This window comes from Neofelis nebulosa, chromosome 12 (assembly GCF_028018385.1).
Source record: "Neofelis nebulosa isolate mNeoNeb1 chromosome 12, mNeoNeb1.pri, whole genome shotgun sequence".
Taxonomy (NCBI): domain Eukaryota; kingdom Metazoa; phylum Chordata; class Mammalia; order Carnivora; family Felidae; genus Neofelis; species Neofelis nebulosa.
In genome coordinates, this window is record NC_080793.1 from 50,011,479 (window position 1) to 50,033,164 (window position 21,686).

At 41.5% G+C, this 21,686-nt stretch overlaps 1 protein-coding gene across 2 annotated transcripts in view; it reads left to right on the forward strand.

Moving 5' to 3' along the window:
• MLLT3 (MLLT3 super elongation complex subunit) overlaps positions 1–21,686 on the forward strand; it is a 287,620-nt gene that overhangs the window by 256,726 nt on the left and 9,208 nt on the right. For both annotated transcript variants that reach the window (XM_058695235.1, XM_058695236.1), the window contains exons 6-10: positions 8,893–8,968; positions 10,854–10,983; positions 13,599–13,698; positions 19,808–19,879; positions 21,057–21,128. In XM_058695235.1, the coding sequence (XP_058551218.1) occupies positions 8,893–8,968; positions 10,854–10,983; positions 13,599–13,698; positions 19,808–19,879; positions 21,057–21,128 (450 nt within the window). The remainder of the gene's footprint in view (positions 1–8,892; positions 8,969–10,853; positions 10,984–13,598; positions 13,699–19,807; positions 19,880–21,056; positions 21,129–21,686) is intronic.

A 21,686-nucleotide genomic window follows, 5' to 3' on the forward strand; every position in this document is an offset into this window, starting at 1 on the left:
CTCTATAGAGTTGAGGTTAAAGCTCATCTCTCTCGATAAACTTGTATCCCCAAGGTATGTATATTTCTAAATTGTAGCAGTGACTGTGCTAACATTCCGTACAAGAAGGCACATACAAATATTGGAAAAATTAAAAAGAAAATAAGTAAGGGTTCTATTATTTTCTTCTACCCCCACGGATTATCTTACATACATCTATATGCACATGCATGCACATACCCACCCCCATGGAACTTTGGAGTGCTGATCCAGAAGAAACGGATTCAGTGTGTTACCTGGAAAGCACACTGTTATTTTAATTAGGGAGATATGGGTGTGTAAAGACTTAATGCTTGCAACTATCAGCAATCTTTGTGATATAAATCATAGACTGATAGTGAGAAATGTTGCGTTTTGACCTGGTGATGATCGGATGGTTTTAAATCAATACTTTTTCCCCAGTGGACTTTGGTTATTTTGGAAGTCAAAGTACCACGGAAGGAAAGGTCTTAGCAAATAAAATGGAGTCTTGATGCTGCTGCTAGGATAGTAAATCTAAGCTTCACATTTAATGGGGGAAATTCTCTAAGATGTCCAAAGATTAAAATTAATAAAACTTCTTGGCATTTGTGTAAGACTATAAAGGTTCTATAGCTGTCCATCACATGCGCTATGGCCGTTTTAAAGTAAGCCATTTTTTTTTAAAAAAGGTCTAAAGTTAATGAGAAAATGCAGTTTAATTTCTTGACAGATGATCTCTTCAGGTGTATCTGTGCTTTACTTCATTTCAATTAATTACATCTTTTTGATACCCTGAACTCATTCTATTTAACTTACTTTAATATTTTAAGTTTTATAATCCAAAACTGAGAGTTACAACCGCATATAACATACTTTTAGGACTTTGTTCAACACTGCCCTTATATGGCGAAAGAATGCAACAATACTTTTACAATATTTCAGGCGTCTCCTGCACTGCACAGGTGGGTTATTTCACAAGGAACTGAATAGTTGTTCTGACAACAGTTTCAGGATCTTATTGTTAACTGATGAGCAATGGTGTTCTAATGTTCAGTGGTCCCCTTCAATAGTGGTTAATTATGGGGCAATTCTGCGAGGAAACTTTTTTTTTCTTTCTCTTTTGTGAGCCATTACAGCTCTAAACCCTGTCACTTGTAACTTTTTTCTTTCTCTACCCTAATCCTCAAAATACACGAGAGAGAGAGAGAGAGAGAGAGAGAGAGAGAGAGAGAGAGAGCAGTTAAAAGATAAGTCTCTGGCTTAACAACCCAGTGGTATATTTTATGGCCAGTTGTGAAACACAACTTCTATGCACATGGTCTTTGCTCACGGAATAACAACATGCTTAGAGGGAGTGCAACTGTAAATGGTCTGTTTCCAGATAATTTCTCATTCCTAAAGCTCTTAACAAGTGTGTGATTTGGGGCACACATCTGGAATATACACCATCCTGCAACAACCGGATTTTTTGGAAGCTCATATGTTCTGGCCACAATAGTCAGTAGCAGCCTTCCAAGTACAACTGGTGATGATAAAAGAGTTGGGGCTCTTGTGTTTAAAAGAGAGGAAGCTAAAAGAAAATTATAGCCATCCCTAAGTGTGGAAAAGGGTCTCGTGGAACGATTTATAGGCCCTTGTTCCCCAAGGCCATTTCGTTTCCTAATGGGATTCTGTGTTCTCAGACTGGGGGTGATGGGCACAAATGATGACAGCATTTAATAATAACAGTGAAGGTGACAATAATAAGGAAGAAGGCGGCAAACGCTCAAAACAGAAGCACCACAATCTAAAGCCAATTATCTGGGCTTCCAGGATGATTTTGTCCGTAAGTGGGATATGTAACAGAAATAAGGCTTCTGGTTTGCTAACGGGAGAGAGGGCAGTTCTTAGGATCTTGCTCTCTTACCAGAAAATGACAGGCATGACAATAGCTTTTGAAAATGTAAGGGCCCTGCAGGCTAAATACACTTACAATTTAACATCAAGTTCATTTCATTTGTCATAATACCTGCAAATGGGGAGGGTTTGCCAACCCTTTGGTCACAGGCTTGAGTAACTGTTAAGCAATAAAAGTTGTAGCTTCCTATTCCGGTGTCCTTTCCCCACTTTCTCTTTGTTTTCAAAGAAAGACCTGTTGGCAGATTATTTAAAACATTAAATCTATTTTTTTTTTCCCCGAGGGTTATGTATGGATTGTATAGAAGAGCTGAATAACAAGAGTAGATCACTTTAGAAGGTAAATAAAGGATCGTAGCGTGTCGCCTGATGTCAGTCTTCTTGATCAGTACCAATGTCAAGAGGATCAGGGCCATTCTAGGAGAAAACTCCTTGCTGTTTTAAGCAAAACTTACTGAACTAGTGAGGGGAGTAGCCAGGATCTGTTGTAGTGTTGATTGGACAAATGTTAGAAGCAATTGACACAGGCACATTCAGACCCAGGGATGAAGGGTTTTATCACTGGTTTGTTTTGGGTACCGATCACAAGAAGTCCCTCATGGACAGAAGGATATTCAGTGCAGCTTTGACAGTGACATAGAAAACTCTGTTCCCTGACTAGTGTTATCACAGGGTGTTAGTGTGTTCAGAACACTGCTTTAAATTAATTCTGCTTTTTCAAGGTGTAAGTGGAAAGAGAACTGGATTAGAAGTCAGAAAACTTGGATGCTAATCCTCCTGACTGTTACCTACTGGCCGCTTAATCTTACTGTGCTTTGGTTTCACCATCAGTAAAATGGGGATAAAAAATATGCCCTTTTGTCTTAATCAGCTTGGGCTGCTGTAACAAAATACCACAGAGTAGGTGGCTTACATAACAGATTTCCTATGTTCTCCAGGCTGGGAAGGCCAGGTTCAAAGTGCTGCCTGATTTGGTTCCCCTGTGAGGGTTTTTTTTCTTACAGCTCCGTCTCACTGTGTCTTCACATGCTGGGCAGGAGAGCTCTTGGTGTCTCTTCTAAATAAGGGCGCTAATCCTATCATGAAAGCCCCACCCTCATGACCTCCCAAATTACCCTAATTACCTCCCAAACGCCTCATCTCCAAATACCATCCTGTGGGGGTTTAGGCCTTTAACATATGCATTTTAGCAGAACACATTCAGTCCGTAACACTTGCCTTTCTAATGGTCAAGCAAAGGGAATAATACGATAGATAGAGTGACACAAAGATATATTATCTTTCTATATAATAAAGTTTTGTTCTTTTAGCATGTTTATTTTGAAGCGGTTATTAGTGTAAAATCAAATGAAAATAAAAGTTCTCATGTCTGCCCTTTTGATAATTCTTGCATCATTCTTGTGAGATTAACTTAATCCGTGTTATTTCACAACTTTTTATTTTTTTATTTTTTTTTTTTTATTTATTTTTTTTTTGGGGGACAGAGAGAGACAGAGCATGAACGGGGGAGGGGCAGAGAGAGAGGGAGACACAGAATCGGAAACAGGCTCCAGGCTCCGAGCCATCAGCCCAGAGCCTGACGCGGGGCTCGAACTCACAGACCGCGAGATCGTGACCTGGCTGAAGTCGGACGCTTAACCGACTGCGCCACCCAGGCGCCCCTCACAACTTTTTAATACTTAGTTCTTTGCTTGCCTGCAAGCTTACCTGTTGTTGACATACCTATCACAATATATTACCTATCAATGGGAATTTGGTAAGAGACTACACTCCTATGATGAACATTTCCCATAATTGTTCAAAATGGATATGTCATTTTTCTTTAAAAATGAATTAAGTGTATATTTGAAAGTTGAGTTGGATTATCTTCAGTTTCTTATAGAAGAGAGACTAAATGAGGTAGTCTTATTTTTTTTCAGTTATATCAAGATACAGTTGACGTATAAAATTGTATTAGTTTAAGGCGTATAATGTAATCATTTGATACGTGGATATATTGTGAAATGATTGCCACTGTGAGTTCAGTTAACATCCATCATAAATGAGATAGTCTTTTAAATGATATTATATGCTGGGGCGCCGGGGTGGCTCAGTCGGTTAAGCAACCAACTTTGGCTCAGGTCATGATCTTATGGTTTGTGGGTTCACGCCCTGCATCGGGCTCTGTGCTTACAGCTCAGAGCCTAGAGCCTGCTTCAGATTCTATGTCTCCCTCTCTCTCTCTCTCTGCCCCTCCCCTACTTGCTCTCTGTATCTCTCTCTCTCTCTCTCAAAAATAAACATTAAAAAAAATTTAAATGGTATTATATGCTGAGGAAAAAAAGTGTCAGATGATTATTAATTTTTAGTGAAGGACGCACTAAACTGACAAGAACCTAGTACTCTAGTCACAAAAGTTGATAGAGATATAAATAAAGTGTATTACATTTGTGATTTCTTTGTTTAGCACTCACCCTTGACACAGTCTTTCTGGATATTTGTGCAAAAAAGATCATTTTTATTGCAGGCTCTGTGTTTTCTTTTACTCAGCAAGGCAGAAATTTTGTGGAAAACAAGTAGCAATGTATCTAAAATCATTTCTGTTTAACTAGTTATATTCTTTCCCTTTCCGCTGAAGAAAAAAAAGGCATATATTATTCTCCCCCTTTTTTCTTTATTTTGATTGCTTTAAAGATCAAGCTGAAATTCTGTTCAGAAATACAGCGGCCTCTGAGAAAAGATGGCCTCTTCTGCCTTCTGATCACCTAAGGAGGAAGCCTTGCTCCCAGCCTAAGAAACAATGCCAGATTTACAAGCCCTCTCGCGTGACCTGCCTTGACAGGTGTTCTCTTCTGAAGCACTTAACTCGTACGAGTTGTAAACGTGTGGTTTTTCTTACTCGTCTTGAACAAAAATAATCCTCCGTAGAAAATCCATTATAAAATGATTTCGCATAGCCATTTAGTGTTGAAGATTCCATTGCAAATCTTGGTAGGCCCATTGTTTTGGTAGTAAAGATAGATCTTGTTTTAGGCAAAAGAGGACTATGGGGTCTATTGTAAGTAACAGTAGCAACCAGATGTTGATTAGGTACCCCTGTAACAGTAGTGGGCTAGGGATTTTGATTCCATTGCACAATTTAACATTATCACTTCCACCTGAGGTTCAGTGCCCTCGCTCTCTGAGGACCTTAATGCTGAAGCAATAGAAATTGAGATGGTTGTTTTTTATCTGAATAAAGTCAGGTTTTTATTAGATATTGGGAAAGGCTTGAGCAGGCAAGGTGAGAGAGATTCCCAAGTTTAACACTCAGTGAATGCTTGATATGATAATGAGTGTCATAGAACTTGAGGTGCTTAAGCCCAGACTTCGGTCCCTGTGGAACACACTGTTTAAACTTCATGTCTAGCGTTTGAGAACTTAGGAGGTCAGTTAAGCATGTGTCCTTTGGGCCTAAACAGGAAGAGGCCAAAACTTTTTTTAGTGGGGCAGATTTTGATATTTCAAAAACAAGTATCCAATTAGTAATGGAAATAATCAGAACCTCACTGAGGTTCCCTTACACTTAGGCTTTGGCACATATACATGTAAGGAGGGGACAAGAGGAAGCAATGATCTTTTCAGTCCTTGGGGTCTGTAAAGATCTTAATCTAGCTCTATGGTGAACAGTTTAAAAAAAAAAAAAAAACAACCTTTCCTCATTTATAAAGTCATCCTTGATTTGTGTTTTTGGAGAGTAAATCTGATTTTATTTTCAAATAAAATACAGACTTAAAGTGAGCAACGCTTTTTTGTTGTTGCTTGTTGGATGTGATAAACTGTAAGACTGTGTCAGCCCCATCTAATAGCAGAATAGCTTTTTGAGCAGTTAACATCGAGTCGAATTCTGCTGTGGTCTGGTTAGGTAAGTTTAAGGCCCACCCACTATGACGTGATTTTTGTACATGCTTCTTAAGTGTCTTTATTGAGTGGTAACTGCATTTTTTTCAGGGTGCTTTTCTTGCAAAACACTTTGATGAGAAGGCAAGGATGCTACTTCTAGAAACATCAATCAGTTTCTATTTTTTCTCATGATGCTTTTTTTTTCTCTTCCGCTTTCATAAATTTAAGATTCTTTCCAAAACATGCTTTTGCATTTAGAAGGAGAGAAATGATTAACCTAGTATCAGTGGTGTTCTGCTTGAAATTTTCATTAATACAGGTTGTTGAGCTTTTACAATATAAATATGCCCTGACCCGCCACACCAAACCCATTGAGTCAGAATTTCCATATGTATAGAATCCCCCCCCTAACTGATTCTGATGAATATCCATGGCTATGAATCTCTGGATCCTTGATCAGCGGTTCTTAAAAGTCGGGTTGGTCCCCAGAACAGCAGCTGCGTCACCTGGGAACTTTTATGGAATCCAGGTTCTCATCCCTATTCCAGAATTATTGACTCAGAAACTCTGGAGTCGGACCCAGCTGTCTGTGTTTTAACAAGTCCTCCGGGTAATTCTAATGCCCATGAAAGTGGGAGACTCACTGTCTTTGATCATCCCAAGGGGTCTCCTTGGCTCCCAAACCACAAATCCCTGTTCTGGTTACAAAAAGCTCCCAGGACATTGAAATCTGCTGTCCAGCATTCAACATTGTATCCTTTTCCATTCACCTCTGTTGCTTTAAACTTTCTGTGTTCATATTTGCAGTGAATTAAGCACTATCGCCCTTAAATCCTTTGCGGATCAGGCGTGGTGTTAATGATAAACATTGAACGAAAGCCTTTTTCTCCTGTTGTATTCTGTTCTTTACTCTTGGTCAATTTTCTGATGGTAACTGTGGAATTATTAACCTTGTTTGTGGTTAAGAAGCTAAAAGAAGGCTGCCTGCAGGTTTGGTTCTGGCCCTGGCATGATGCTTGAGGCAGATGGATCAAGTTTGGCAGGGGGTGGTTGGAGAGATGGCCACCATCCCCTCTTGCTTGCCCCATTAATGTCACTCTCAGCAAATAGCTCTGGCAGAACGGCTCCTTTGAGTCCAGTGCAACATGACTGGTCTGGCAGGAGAGGGACCTAGAGCTCCCTCCACTCACTTGTAAGGAAACCTCCTTTTTGGCTCCCACATGGTTTCCAGAACTCTCAAAAGAATACCATTTGCAGACACTTTTCATGGCTGAAAAGAGCGCCGTGGAGAGGAAAAGGAGTGCTCCACGGCGCCCAGGGGAAATGTTTTGCAGCTGGGCATTGCACACGACTGCTAGCCCAACGCCCCGTGTGGTGGGCAGCTCACCTTTGTGGCTCGACAGTGGACGCGCCACTCAGCAGACACGAAGAGCGCCTCACACAGGCGTTTGTGCTCGTGAACCACCCCTTGTGTGTGGGCCACAGACAGCAGCGTGGAGGACATCGTACGGCACGTCTCCGGTACCTCTTGCAGCGGTGAAGGGTTGGTGGCCGCCTGCTGCTCATTAGAGATCCTGTCTGGCTCTTTTCCTGCGGGATGAGTGGTAAACTGCTGACACCTGTTTTCCCATCCAGCCCGAGGGCGTGAAGTGTGCATTTGGAAGGCCTGAAAGTGCTTCCTTGTGTCTGAGTCTGGATCTCGGTGTTGCCGGGGAAGGAGGGGGTTGGGAGTCGGTGGGGGGCAGGGAGATGGAACAGTCGGTGGTGAGAAAACCGCATTATCGACGGGACTGAGGTTCTCCTCATGGAGCAGCTTCCGTTGGTGCTCTTAGTTTGTCTTCCACGTGGCCCTGATAACTCGGGCGCCCACTGAGCGACGTAGAAAGAAGATAGGTCCTGTACATGAAAAGACCTCATGTTTTTCTCGGATAACATGAGTGTGTAGGTGAGGCTGTGAGCACATTAGAAAGTGGGTGGAAATAGCCCACTCTTGCAGCCAAATGTACCAACAGTAAGTTATGTTAAATTTGGCCTAAATCCGTAAAATTCGACTGTGTTGATGGTATGATCAAATTCTTTGCACTGTTCTGTCCATGCATTTGCTCTTCCCGTTTTTACCTACTGCAAAGCCTTCTAGAAAGTGGCAGATGGTGGAACAGAGGGCCTGATGCTCTGCCTTCAGTCACAGATACAGAGTGCCTGCTGTATGCAGTGCTTGATGCTAAGTATGAGGTGATAACAAGAAGCACCAGAGAGACCCCTGCACCCCTGCCTTTTCAAGTCCCCGCAGTCTGCTGGAGGGAAAAGACACATACATCACAGGTCACGCGACACTGCAGCATATCACAGAAGCAAACAGATGAGAGCCACGTTTTCAGTGGGTTTGGAAAAGGAAGACACCTGTGAGTTGGACAGGCCAGGGAGGGAGTGGCATTTGTCCTGGGTATTAGAGGATGAGGAGAGTCCATGGTGAAGGAGTGGGGCATGTGTATGATGCTTTCTCCCTGCATCTGTAGGCTGTGGAATTAAAGGGTGCTTTTTGTTTTTATTTTTTTTTTTTTAAGTGGTGGCAACATTTCCCCATGACTCGTTTGTGAGACTTGGCCAGATCTCCCTGTGAACATTACCTCTATTTGCAAACTGTGGATGAATGGGGTTAGGGTTGGGTCATGGCCTTGGACCAGAGTGAAATTAACTGGCTCATAATGTGATTGAACCAGTGACCTTGGCCTCATTACCACTATGTTTTAACCGGTTGAGTCCATCAAACATTGCAGAAAGGGCAATCAAGGTAATCTTTTAGAAGGACATTTGGATAGCAGTAAACACGGGCGTGAAATCAAAGCCAGGTTCTTCCCTCATGTAGCACCCAGGTGTTTGTCTCTTATCATCCTTGAATTTGTATACGTGTTTCTGCGTCTAGTAAAAATATGGCGGACAAAACACAGAGGACAGCGTGACTCTCCTGTGTCACCGCTTTTGGCTGAATGCATTGTGTTGCCATTGTTCTTACGCAGTGCCAGACTGTTTTTGAAGAGCAGAATATTTGGGGGCAACAATGTTGTTTTTAATTTTGGATGTGTGATGCCCCCCCCCCCCAATGTATTGATTATGGCTTTCTCTTCTTCTTTCAAGTCTGAACAGCCCAGTCCTGCCAGTTCCAGCTCCAGTTCCAGCTCCAGCTTCACACCATCCCAGACAAGGCAACAAGGTATCAGTATCTCCCAGGCAAACTGGGGGACATTTTTCTCATAAAACATCTTAATGAGTTGATTTATGGCCTTATTTTCTACTGTTTTATTATTTGAATGGTAACTTGGCTTTTATGCAGTTGTATTTATTTCCCCTAGGAATGAACTGGAGTATTGTTCTGATGTATGAGGCCGGCCTCTAGAAATTCCCCCTTTTCCAGTCCCTGCCTTCAGAGTCCCATTTTACAAAAGGATTATAGACATAGCCCATTCCAGGGAGCTCCCCAAGGAAATACAATAGCAAAAGCTGGAGTTGAGAGGCTGCGACATAGAGAAACAGGTTTTTACTCTCCCTCCTGGATGTCTTTCATTTTATTTACTTATTTCTTCTACAGATTAATAGACCTGTTTTCTTTGGCAAGTGTTAATTTGCTGTCTTTAAAACATATTTTCCCTCTAGTTGAACTTTAAAATAAAGAGATTTAAATGTAAAGAAATCTAACACGTTTAAACCAGAACATTAACTAAATGTGTATTTTACACATTTCCATGTGTGGAAATCTTCAAATAAGGTCTCTTTTTTTTTTTTTTTTTAAACATGAAAAGTGAGATTGTATCAAGGAATAATTTGGTTTTGAGCATCATGTTGCACTTTCCCTTTCTCATTGACCATACTCAATTCCTGATGGTCTTCTGTGTTTTGAAAAGGATTAAATTGTTGTATGTATTTGGGCTAAGGCTAAGCTTCCAGGAAAAAAATAAAAGACACTGACCATTTTGGCTACTCAAATTTCTTGTTACACTCACTTCCAAAGATATAAGCCCACTACAAAAGCAGAGACATTTGGGTTTTGCAGAGTGTGAGATTGCGAAGAATCAACGCTTATTTTAGAACTGACTTAGTGATAGCTGAGATATTTATGTCATAGATTAGACTTTAGGACTCGCCTAATCCAGAATAAAAATGCCTCTCTCACTTTCTTGATTGCCTCCACAGTGTCTTCTTTAACATTAAAGAGAGTGGTCTTGTTTTCATCACATTTAGAGCAGTCAAATGAAAATAAGCCATGCTGAATCTGAATTTTTTTTCCTTTTTTTTCCCCCCCAGTTATGTCCTGTTCAAGAATAAAACTAGTTATGGCTTTCTTTCTCTCTCTCTCTCTCTCTCTCTCTCTCTCTCTCTCTCTGTCCCATCTTATGCTGGATACTCTCTTGAATTTTCTGGGCATCTGATTTATTGCATAGTTTTATTTATGTAAATATATGCTGGTATTTTGCCAGGAATTTCTTAAGCAAAATAAAAATTGGCTGCACAACATTGTTGCTTGCCCAAGACCTGGTGTCCAAGATCAATATGAAGATCAGAGATAGGACCTTACACCATGGAATTGACATACTTTATAATCTGAACTTGACTGAAATGCTTGCTTGACCTGAAATTGACCTTGAAATAAAAGGAACAGCTAAACCTTAATAGATCAAAAACTACCACACAAAGGCTGCATTGCCAAGAACAAGTTACAACCATGGTGATTTATTAGCCTCAACTTTTCAATACATGGATTAACCTAACAAAACATTCAATTTACTAATAGACCTTCCTGTTCCTTTTTAGATGTAATTTTTCTTAGAGAAAAAAAATACACAGTAACACATTCCTAGGAAATAGAGATTTTCCGATGAACATCCTGGGGCATCTGTTCTGAAAACAATAGTGTTTTGGTTAGATATGACATTCCCGAAACTACCAAATTTGTTTTGTAAATTGTATAAGTATATATAATAATGGGTTTGTTTTTTTTTTTCTGTGACCAGTGTTCAGTGCTGGTGAGCAGTCCTGTGTGTCTAATATGACTAAGTGTGCTTGAAGTCACGTGATTGATTGTGTTTACTGTCATTCCTCAGGTCCTTTAAGGTCCATAATGAAAGATCTACATTCGGATGACAATGAGGAGGAATCAGATGAGGCAGAGGATAATGACAATGACTCCGAGATGGAGAGACCTGTAAATAGAGGAGGCAGCCGAAGCCGCAGGTGAGTGACTTCCCAGGGGTGCAGCTCCCTGCGGTGGAAGCCTGCCCGTTCCCTAGCCCTCCCAGTGGAACCACAGCAAAGGTGTGAAACACCAAACCCCGTGCCTGCGGTAACTGGTCACATTCGTGTCCGTTGGGTCCCCTTGGCGTGCTTATATTCACCTTTACAGGGAACTCTGTACCCCTTTTCTCAGGGAGCAGAGGTTTTTCCTCTAAACATTCTATGGGGAAAACGTCCTATTAGGAGTCCTTGTTCTTGAAAGCATACGTCAAGGTAGCAGGACTGACAGCTGAAGTAAACTCCGTTCTCATTTGAAGAATGTGCATAGTAAATCCGTTGCTATAGTCTCAGAATTTAAGGAAACATGTTTGCTGTTTGTAGCTGGAAATAGTAATTGGCTCCAGTGAATTATGTGTGTGACCTAATTAAAACTAGGATCACCTGTGTGTGTTTTCCAGAAAATAAATTCCTTTTAAGTGTGCTGACAATTAGGTTCCTTAAGTAGCTTTAATGCTGTGAGGCATAATTCCACATTAGAAGATGGTAATTCATGTCACTTATAATTAATAGTCAACTTGAAATTGCCTTGAGGGTTTTATTTCTTTATCACGAGGAAAACAAATAGGCATGCTTACTTTAATGTGTTTGAGTAGAAAAAATATGAATCTACTTGAACTTAAAATCCAATTACATTTATAATACTTCACATTAAATCTTTTCCCATTACCCATTACTGTGTAAAAGGCCCTAAAATTCCTTAAAAGAATACCATCTTAACCCAAACTGGACAGATCATGTGTTGCCTAATTGGTATTTCCTCAGCGTCCTTGGAGGAGGGCTCCTTGGAGTATATGCCCTCTCAGACCTCTCGGTGATTCTTCCGTGTGGCCACTCAGTACTTACCCTCAATACCTCTTCCTCTACCTTGTCCCCCAAACTCATCGATCTGTGTTTTTTTTTTTGAATAGGAGAAAATAAGGAGCCTTATGGCCTTGGCTTTGTAACATTTCCCTTTAGAATTTTTTAATCTGCCAAGAAGTAAACTAAAGGGTAGGACAGAAAGACCTAAAAAAGGACCAGAATGTGGCCGTGAGCATATTTTATAACAGCCCCAAACCCTGACTGCTCTCACATTTACCTGATGAAAAACGCATGACCTATTGAGCCAATTTCCAGTGATTGTTATTTAGAAAATCTAGATGTTCTGTGACGGTGGAGGCTCACCCCGTTGGTGCCCCTTCCCCTGAGTCCGTGCAGGTCAAATCCCACACGCTCGCGTGTTGTCTGATGCCACGCACGTTGTTAGAGATCCGCGTCTTTCCCCCGCCTGCCATGTGCCGTTAGCACAGCAGTGCCTGGGTAACATTTGGTCTTCCCTGCACTTGTAAAGTCCCCACTGTTTAATCAGCTTAAATACTCAGCCTTACCACTTCAGTCAAGAAGCATTTTAAAGCAGCGCTTCAACTGAACACTTCATTAATGTAATTTAGTTAAGAAAAACAAGTTCCATCAGTTTTTGCTAAAAGGATGTCCCAGTGTATCCTTTTCATTTCCTATCTTGTATCTCGTCTATCTGAATATATTACAGGGCTGGAATGTGATTGCCTATTCACAGCAAAAGAAAAACTGTCCTGATTTCTAGAGCATTTTCTGTCTCTGAAAAGAATATTATATTAGGTATACCAGGAGAGGGAACAGACTCTGAAGGGCATTTCAGAAAGAGGGTATACATACACCAGTGTAGAATAAAGAAATATCTCGTACTCTGGCTGGAAGAAAATTCTATTTTGTTGTGAAAAGAGAAAAACAGGGGAGGGGTTGTATTTTTGTCATCTTTGGTTGTTGAAAGATATTAGGGTTCTTTAAACAGGTATCCCAAACACACTGTCTTTTCGTCTTGCTGAAGTAGATTTCCAATGAATTGTTGTATCAGTGTTCAAAACCAGGGCCAGCCTTGAATCACCGCACAGTAGAAATAGTTGGCGTGGGTCTAGCACGTTGGGCTTCACACAGCCCATCCTCGATGTCCCCCTGAGCTGTCAGTCACACAGGGCTGTTGTGTGACTGACACATATTCTCCTTCGCCACTGTTTCTACTCCCGCAGCCTGTACTTTCGACCGTATTGGTGAAGTGTTCACCTGTCGCCGAGAGGTGGCGGGGGAGGGGGGGTTCGGAAGGAAAGATAGTAACCTACAAACTGATTTTGCCGACCGTCTGCAGGCTTGGGTAACATGCTCCATGGTAGTAGGTGGGTGGAGTTGGAGCAGGGAGATCAACGGGGCCCGTAAAATATAGTGGCTGAACACCAGCCTTGGGCTCTATTGCCTGGGTTTGAATCCCAGAGCCACCACTTTTACCTCTTGGCCCTCGGCGGGTGACCTAGTCTAAGTCTGTTTCCTCATCTGTCGAAATAAGGGTCATTAAAATGAGAAATAGCCGGCAAAACACTCAACACAGTTCCAAATACAAAGGAAGCGCCAGTATGTGTTAGCAGTTGTATGAGTTACAACAAGTTTTCAATGATTTAGCGTTTGGATTCCTTGCTTTCTGCGCCTGTTTCCCTAGATGTGTTAAGAGCTGTCTGTACTGATGCGTGTGACTTGTTTCTTTTCAGAGTTAGCTTAAGTGACGGTAGCGACAGTGAAAGCAGTTCGGCTTCTTCACCCCTACATCACGAACCCCCGCCACCTTTATTAAAAACCAACAACAACCAGGTAAATTGCTGGGTTTGCATTCTTCAAGACTCTGCAAAATTAGGTGTGATCATTTTTACAAAGCACACAAAACTTTATTTTTATTTTTTAATGCTTATTTATTATTATTTTTTTTTTCAACGTTTTTTTTTTTTTTTTTTTTTTTTTATTTATTTTTGGGACAGAGAGAGACAGAGCATGAACGGGGAAGGGGCAGAGAGAGAGGGAGACACACAGAATTGGAAACAGGCTCCAGGCTCCGAGCCATCAGCCCAGAGCCTGACGCGGGGCTCGAACTCACGGACCGCGAGATCGTGATCTGGCTGAAGTCGGACGCTTAACCGACTGCGCCACCCAGGCGCCCCCTTATTTATTATTTTTGAGAGACAGACAGCAGGGGAGGGGCAGAGAGAGAGGGAGACACAGAATCAGAAGCAGGCTCCAGGCTGTCAGCACAGAGCCCGACGCAGGGCTCGAACCCACAAACTGTGAGATCATGACCTGAGCCGAAGTCAGATGTTTTTAACTGATTAAGCCACCCATGTGCCCCAAAGCACAGAAAAGGTTTTAGCCCTTAATTAAAAAACAAAAACAAAACAAACCCTCCCTCTTGATATCAAATAAATGGGAATCTACAACCCTAGGAATAAACACAGTTGGGGTAAAAGAGAACTCTTGTTGTCATGAAAAGTGTGTTCCCTCGGATGGGTTAATTACACGGATGCCGGTAGGGATGGTGACAGAAAGTGCTGCTCCTGATTTCAGTATGTTCTTCCCCCTCCTCAGCAGTAAGTAGGCTAATCTAATGAATTAGAAAGACTATACCTGTTGAAGCTAGTATAAAACCTGTTTCTTTGTTTTACTAATTGAAGTAATTTACAACTTTAAATCTTTCATCCTCCGTTTCCTCATCTGTAAATGGCGATATTCCTACCTGCCTTATTGGCTTCTGAGGAGGATGATAAATAATATATTTGTGAAGAACAAGAGGTCATGCTCAGACCTACTTGGCACTTTAAGGTGATGGGAGTAGATTTTATTAGTATAGGTGCTGTGTCTCTGTGTGTGCTCCTCCAGGAAAGAAGATCATCCTTTGGGATTGTAAGAAATCGTTAATAAAATGCAGAGTAAATAATGGTCATTATCATTGTCCTAACTTGAGCAAAAGGCTCAAGACATTAATTTAATAGTCAACTCAGAATATAGTTATTTGGATAAGGTCTAGGCAAAACTTTGAAAGTTCTGATGAAGAGCTTTTGTCAAACAAATGATTAAGACTGGGATATTTTAAATACTAAAACTAATTTCAAGGAGCATGAATATTGTAAAAGCCTCATAGTGCATTGAGTTGATACACTCATTTATGTAAGCCATTCTTATCTGTTTGTCTAGGCAGATTCCCTGTGACCTCTAGAATAATTGCCTAATCCAAGTTCTCATATGAATATTATGAACTTGAAAATAAAAGAACTGTGCTTTTCGGAAATTATTCTTTTTCACAGGTGTCCTACAATTTTAAACGGCCTTGTCCTTGAACTTGTGATCGTTGCTTTATGGGGAAAATGCAATTCTTTAGCTGACGATGTTTTCTTTAAATTTTGCATAAAGCATAAGATCTCGTAAAAATTAAAATACCTCATTTATAAAGTTTGCCCGCAACTTAAAGCCTCCATTGTGGAGTAGGGATAATATCAGTGTTGCCTGCCTCACCAGTTAACATTCAACTGCAGTTTCTTTGTGGCCTACATGTGAATGCCAGCCCAGCCTCATTGTGTTACAGACTGGCTCTTCAAGGGGTTAGTACATTCTTCCTCCCTACCCTACCTCCCCGCACCCATGGGCCCCCCACCTCCAGTGCCCGCCATGCCCCCACCACACATCAAGCACTTCAGGGGCAAGTGAAGACTAAAGCACATACCCATCATCACCAATCAGTTGGGAAGAGCCCTAGGCTGGCTAACTAGATAACTTGGGTTTCTTTTGTAAATTTGTGCTTCAGTATAAGCTGGCAAAAGAATAGAATTTGGACTTTGAATATATTTGCATATTTAATTTAAACCTATGGAGCCCTGATTTCCGCTTCCAGTGGTGTGTGTGTGTGTGTGTTAGAACCAGGGTCCCTCATGAGCAGCCAGAGTGGCACTGTCGGGAGTTAGGGGCATTAGGTATGTCCCTCCTGAAGCCCCCCATCTTGCCTTTAGAACTGCCCTTGAACACTTCCTGGATGGGCAGTCTTGAGTTGACTTGGCTCAAGTCTGGGCTTCAGGGAAAGGTTTGGATTCTTTGTCAGACTTTTTTTTTTTTTTTTTTAACCTGTCTAGCAAAACGAGACTGAAAAATGAATAGTATCTATCTGGTGAGGGTAAAAATTACTTTATCCAATTAGATAGCATACCACTGGTTCCTTGGCATATGTTTATTCGATAAATGTAGCTTCACACATGTGAATCATCAATCTGTCAGGAATACTCAGTTATATGTCACTTCCTCCATGCACCTATAAGCATAATAAGAAAGTCCATATGCTTTCACTTTGAGCTAGTCTAGGGTAAGAAATACACGTACCACAAGAGCTCTAATCTCTTTAGAGCATTCTTGGAACTGAGAGAACAAGAAAAGGTTTTTAAAACTTTGTTTAGTATTGGTTTCTTAACCCCTCAAATCACCTGCATTGGTTCAGGTTTGGTGTTATCCCTTTGAAGTCCGTGTTCTGGGACTTCTTAAAAAATTGCTAATCTTATTCTCCATGCTGATGAAGTGAAATAGTAAGAATTTCTTAAAAATATAAAAGTCCCCCAAATTTCACCCTCGGATGTGTTTTCAGTCTTCATTTGAAAGTATGCATGAGAATTTGAAGTTTCCCATCAAATAAAATCAATGAAAACAGACCTTCCATTTCACGGTTAGGCCTTCTTAGTGTGAATTTCCTTCGTTGCTGTGTGTCTTCACATTTCTATAAATTACCAGGCAAAGCCGAGTTTGCCTTACCCGTTCTCAGTTCTTCCAGGGACTAGGGAAAAGGGAAAGTGCTAATTGAGTCAAACATTTTCTAACTATTGAAAAAAAGTGAACAGAGAGCCACATGTCAACAAAGCAAGTAATTAACCTGAGTATTGTTACGAGCTGCTAGCGATCATTAACATGAAAGACCGATCAGAAGAGGATCCATCTGCTGAATAATTGAGTTGTCAGTCCTCACAAAGGGATGCAGAAAAAATAATAATCTTGAAAGTCTGATTCTCAAGCCATATCCTCAGATTAAGGATCTTCGCTCGGTTTTCTGGGACCACCATGTGTAGAAACGGTGCGTCTTGGCAGCCTGGGTGGCAGTTTCCTTCAGTAAAGCCTCGTCGGCAATAATAGTGAGTGCTGTGCCATTTTAACCAGAGGTGTTTTGCTTTGTTTTGTTTAACTACAAACCTCCCATATGTGTGAGTTTCAAACAAAATCAAAATTCCAGATCCTTTTTGGCTGAAAGCATGGAGGAGAAGGGGGTGGGGAAGAGGGGCCTTGAGGGAAGGAAGTGCTCCATTGGACCCAAGTTAATATTCAGAATATCATAAATTACCTATCCGCCTGCAAGGCATGTTGAAAGAAATTAAAGAGTCTATCTAGTTAAACTGGTTTGAAATAAGCCCATGGAAGACAAGGTGCTGTGTACTTTTATATTCTGGAGTCGTTTCCTTAAAGATAAGAAATGATCATAAATAAAACAATTGTCTTCAGCTTGGCTCAGCTCTCTCAGAATGAGGTTTTGACAAAGCTGTTTATTTTGGAGCAGGGAGAGATCAAAGAAGGAAGATGAACTGAGCCCTCTCTGGGCAGCCACTCAGTAACTTGAGGCAGATCACTGACACCCAGAGCTTTTGTTCCTGCCACTGAAGCTTCAGAAGAAAGAAACTAGGATCTCAATGTAGTTTGGCCTTCTGTGCTGTCGCACTTACGGAATGTGTAGGGTGGGACTCAAGTGCCCTGAATGTTCTGTTTTCTGCTCTGAAGAGAAGGTGGTAGAACTCTCTAAACCTAGTGAGCAAAGTTGCATTACAAATACAGAGCCCTTAGTCACTTTGACCCCGGGAGTGCAGTGACTGACTTGCCCCCCACCCCCACCCCCCACCCTCTGAGTGGGACAAGATAGGAACACAATTCAGTTTTCTAGTGCATTAGGCAAGCACGCAGGCACTGTTTTTCTCTCTGGCCTGAAATCTCAGCAGATTGTCTCTGCTTTGCCCCACCGTGTGGTCTGAGTTGGCGAGGAGTGCCATCTACTGACCTACTTACTCCTAGGTCTCAGAGCTCTGAGTTTCCCTGGAGGTCTCATTTCCAGCAACAATAGAGAGAAGGAAATTCTGAATGTAGCAGAGTGTTGGGTTTCCTGTACAGTGCAGCATGTGAAAAACGATTGCCTTGCCCCACTGATTAAGTAATTTCCTTGTGTTGCCCAAAGCATTGTATTTTAAGTGAGTGAGCCTGGTCAGATTGGTCATCTGGTTATCTTAATGTTAAAACTGAAGAAATGAAGGCAATTCTCAGGAAAGGCTCTGTTAGAAGCTCACTTCTTACCTGTGCATTTTGAAAGCATTTGGTCTTTTCCAGAATGTCATGGTCCTATCCTCAACAGGTAAAATGTTTATTGGTAGTATAAAATTTTACAGCTGAATGGGAATCTGGACATTTTCTTGTTCATCTCTTCGATTTCGTCTCATTTTTTTGAGGTCCGAAATGTTAAATAATAGGGCTATGGACCTGAACTTGAGTTTCTGAGCCCAATCAGTGCTCTTTCCCCCACAAATTAAAAGTGAACTCATTTTAAAATCATTTTTGTATTATGGAATATGGTAGATTTTTGAATAGAACTATGAGTGTGTGTGTTACAGCAGAGAATGGATAAGGAGCGATGGGAATATGAGACATCTATTTATTCATTACTTATTTACTTTTAAATGTTTGTTTATTTTAAGAGAGAGTGCACGGGAGGGGCAGAGAGAGGGAGAGAGAATCCCAAGCGGGCTCCATCCACACTGTCAGTACAGAGCCCAGTGTGGGGCTCGAACCCACGAACCATGAGATCATGACCTGAGCTAAAATCAAGAGTTGGATGCTTAACCTAACGAGGCATGCAGGCACCCCAGGAATATGAGACTTCTCAAATATATCCTTTATTTGGCATTTTCCTCCATAATATTAGCTTCTGAGATTATAACTCACTTGGTAATGAGGTTATCATGAAAAAGACAAATTACTTTGCCTTTTCTGTTTATGTACATTTGTAAACACTCATCAGTAAATTCAGTGGATCTCAGCAATTTGAAACGAGGCCCATTTAAAAATATTTCCCTCATAATCCTCAATTTCGAAGACTCCAATAAATCAGCTGTATTTATTAAATAATAATTTGTTTCTCCTTTTTATTAATTAGAAACCTAGCTCCCCACGGAAGCATCTAAACAGCATGCCAAACTACTGTTCATATCCTACGTTGTAATTGGTTCCTCTAAAATGACAGGCGCTTGCTATTTTATCACGGGTAGACACATCATTTCTTGAGCCATGGAAGATAGCCCTGGCTCTTGATTCCTTGAGTTGGAGGATGCCAGGTTGGGAGCAACCAGTGTAACTGATGGCCATCTTCATTTTCACAGCTGCATCAATTTAGTGGATATGAGTAATTTTTAGAATCTGAAAGGCAGGTACTAAAAAGGGGCATTTGAGTGTTTGTTTTATCATCCCTAGCATACTGAGCACTGGTAGTCATGCTGAAACAGCAGAATGAATAAGAAAAAAAAATCTTGCCGGAGGGGACTATAATCTCGTATAACTCAGCTGCTGTGCATATGTGTGAGAGTGTTGTCACAAAAAAGCAGCAGCCTGGGAAGCTTAGATCAATTTCCTTATCGTCAACTTCTTTTTTTAAAGTCTTTTGGCCTGACTCAGCATTTCAGATATAAGTCCTTTATTTTCTAAGAAAGAGTAAGATTAGATGAGACGAAAGAAAATGTGTAGAGGAGACTTGCTGTTTGGAAAGTGATCTTATTGTAGGACATTTCATTCGTAAGTGCCTTTGTTTAGGTGGCAGGTCAGCTACGAAGTGCTTGAAATCAAGTTTAACAGCGTTCTCTTTGATCCCTAGATTCTTGAAGTGAAAAGTCCAATAAAGCAAAGCAAATCAGATAAGCAAATAAAGAACGGGGAATGTGACAAGGTAGGTTTCCAGGGCGTTCTATGAGTGCTGCAGCACTGACGTGTCTTCCATTTCCTTGTGTTTCCCTCAAACATCCTTGGTGGTTCCCCTTTCATTTCTGCATCAGAAGTGCCCAGCACCACCCCCACCCCCCTCACCAAATGATGAGCACTTTTCCTCAGTGCTTTGTAGTTGATTTTCCAAGTCTTGCTTAGATCTTCAGCGTTAAGCTGGGCCCATATGCTACCATTTGCCACGATGCCTGTATTGCCAAGGGATTTGGGGCACACTGAATTGGGAGGTAAGAAAATCATGGTGGAGATAGAGGGTTGAGGAGTGTCAGCCACAAGGGAGCAGGACGCCCGAGCCTCGTGTAACGTGCTTTTCCAAGTGTGCATCGTGCATTCGACATCTGACTTCCAGACCTGTTGCGGGCAGGGTGATAACACGCTCTGCACGATCAGGCTAGGCCTGACTAAAGCTTCACCAACCTTTCCTTTGCCTTCGCTGCAAACGACGCTAGAAAAACCCATGCAGTTATGCTAACAAAGATACATGAGTCTGAGCATATGGAAAGAGAGGTACGCTTCTGTCCTTGCAAGGGAGCTTTTGACAAACCAGATGCTAATATGGATAGCAATCTCTAGTTTTCATAAGACATTCTCTTCTGTCACTTCCTATTTACTGGCGATGTTAGGTATGACCAGGAAAGCTTTTTTTTTTTTTTTTTTTTAATAGAGTTTGTCCTGATGTAATTGGTAATGTGCATTTATACTCCCATGTTCAAATTTAGACTTTTTTTTAGTTGAATCTTAGTTAAAAATCTTCTGAGATGGAAGAATTAAAAAAAAAAAAAAGTGATAGCCTGTGATAATATGTTTAAATTCACAATTTAGGATTGAGTACCCTTTCTCTCTGTGGAGGGTGTTACCAGGAGAGGGTGAGTCTGCTCCTTTGAATCTTGTTGAGAGCACATAAGTGCAAGAATTGCCCCTCGTAAAAAAGCTGGCTTTATACGAGTTGGCCAGGAGAGACTTGGTCTGCAAAGGCCTTGGGTACCGAGTCCACACAGCCCCGGGAAGGGTGGTAGAACGGGGAACCTCCACCTGCTGCTTGTATGTTCCTGTTCGTTTCTTGTTTTGTTTGTGGATCGCTTCCTAAAGTGCTTGTTCTTTTGGGGGATAATCTTCTCTTTCAGGCCTACCTAGATGAACTGGTCGAGCTCCACAGAAGGTTAATGACGCTGAGGGAAAGACACATTCTGCAGCAGGTGAGAACTGCTTTTTAGCACGACCCTTTCTAGAAGCCTCAAGGCCTACTCTGTATCATAACACCTGGAGGTCACACCAACCCTACGCTGTCAGCAGAAGTCTTTGGGGGGAGGGGGGCTCATGGCCCAGGTTACCTCAAAGTCCGCTCTACAGCTCCCGCCCCTCCCCCGGTGTTGCAGAGGATGAAAACTGGGTCGTCGTGGAGGTGACGGTGCCGGATTGTACCGATGCCTCAGCCGGCTGACTGATGCTGTCATGTGGGCTGAAGGAGGGGATAATGGAAGTGCAGAAGCCTTTGGGGCCAGGCTTCTAGTTTCATGAGAAAACAGTGATAAGAATGTCAGTCAAATGGGGTAAACATTTGCGATTTCAATTTAGTAACCTTTTGCCAGTGCTCTTCTGAGGGAAATAAATATCTTCCTCGTTTCTCTTATCTTCTAATAATACATCTATTATTATGAACTCAACTGTGAAATTCTTGTGGAGTGGGGAAACTTCTATTCGTACAATTTGATGTTTTGGGAAGATAAGGGTGCTTTTTAATTTTACTATAGTTA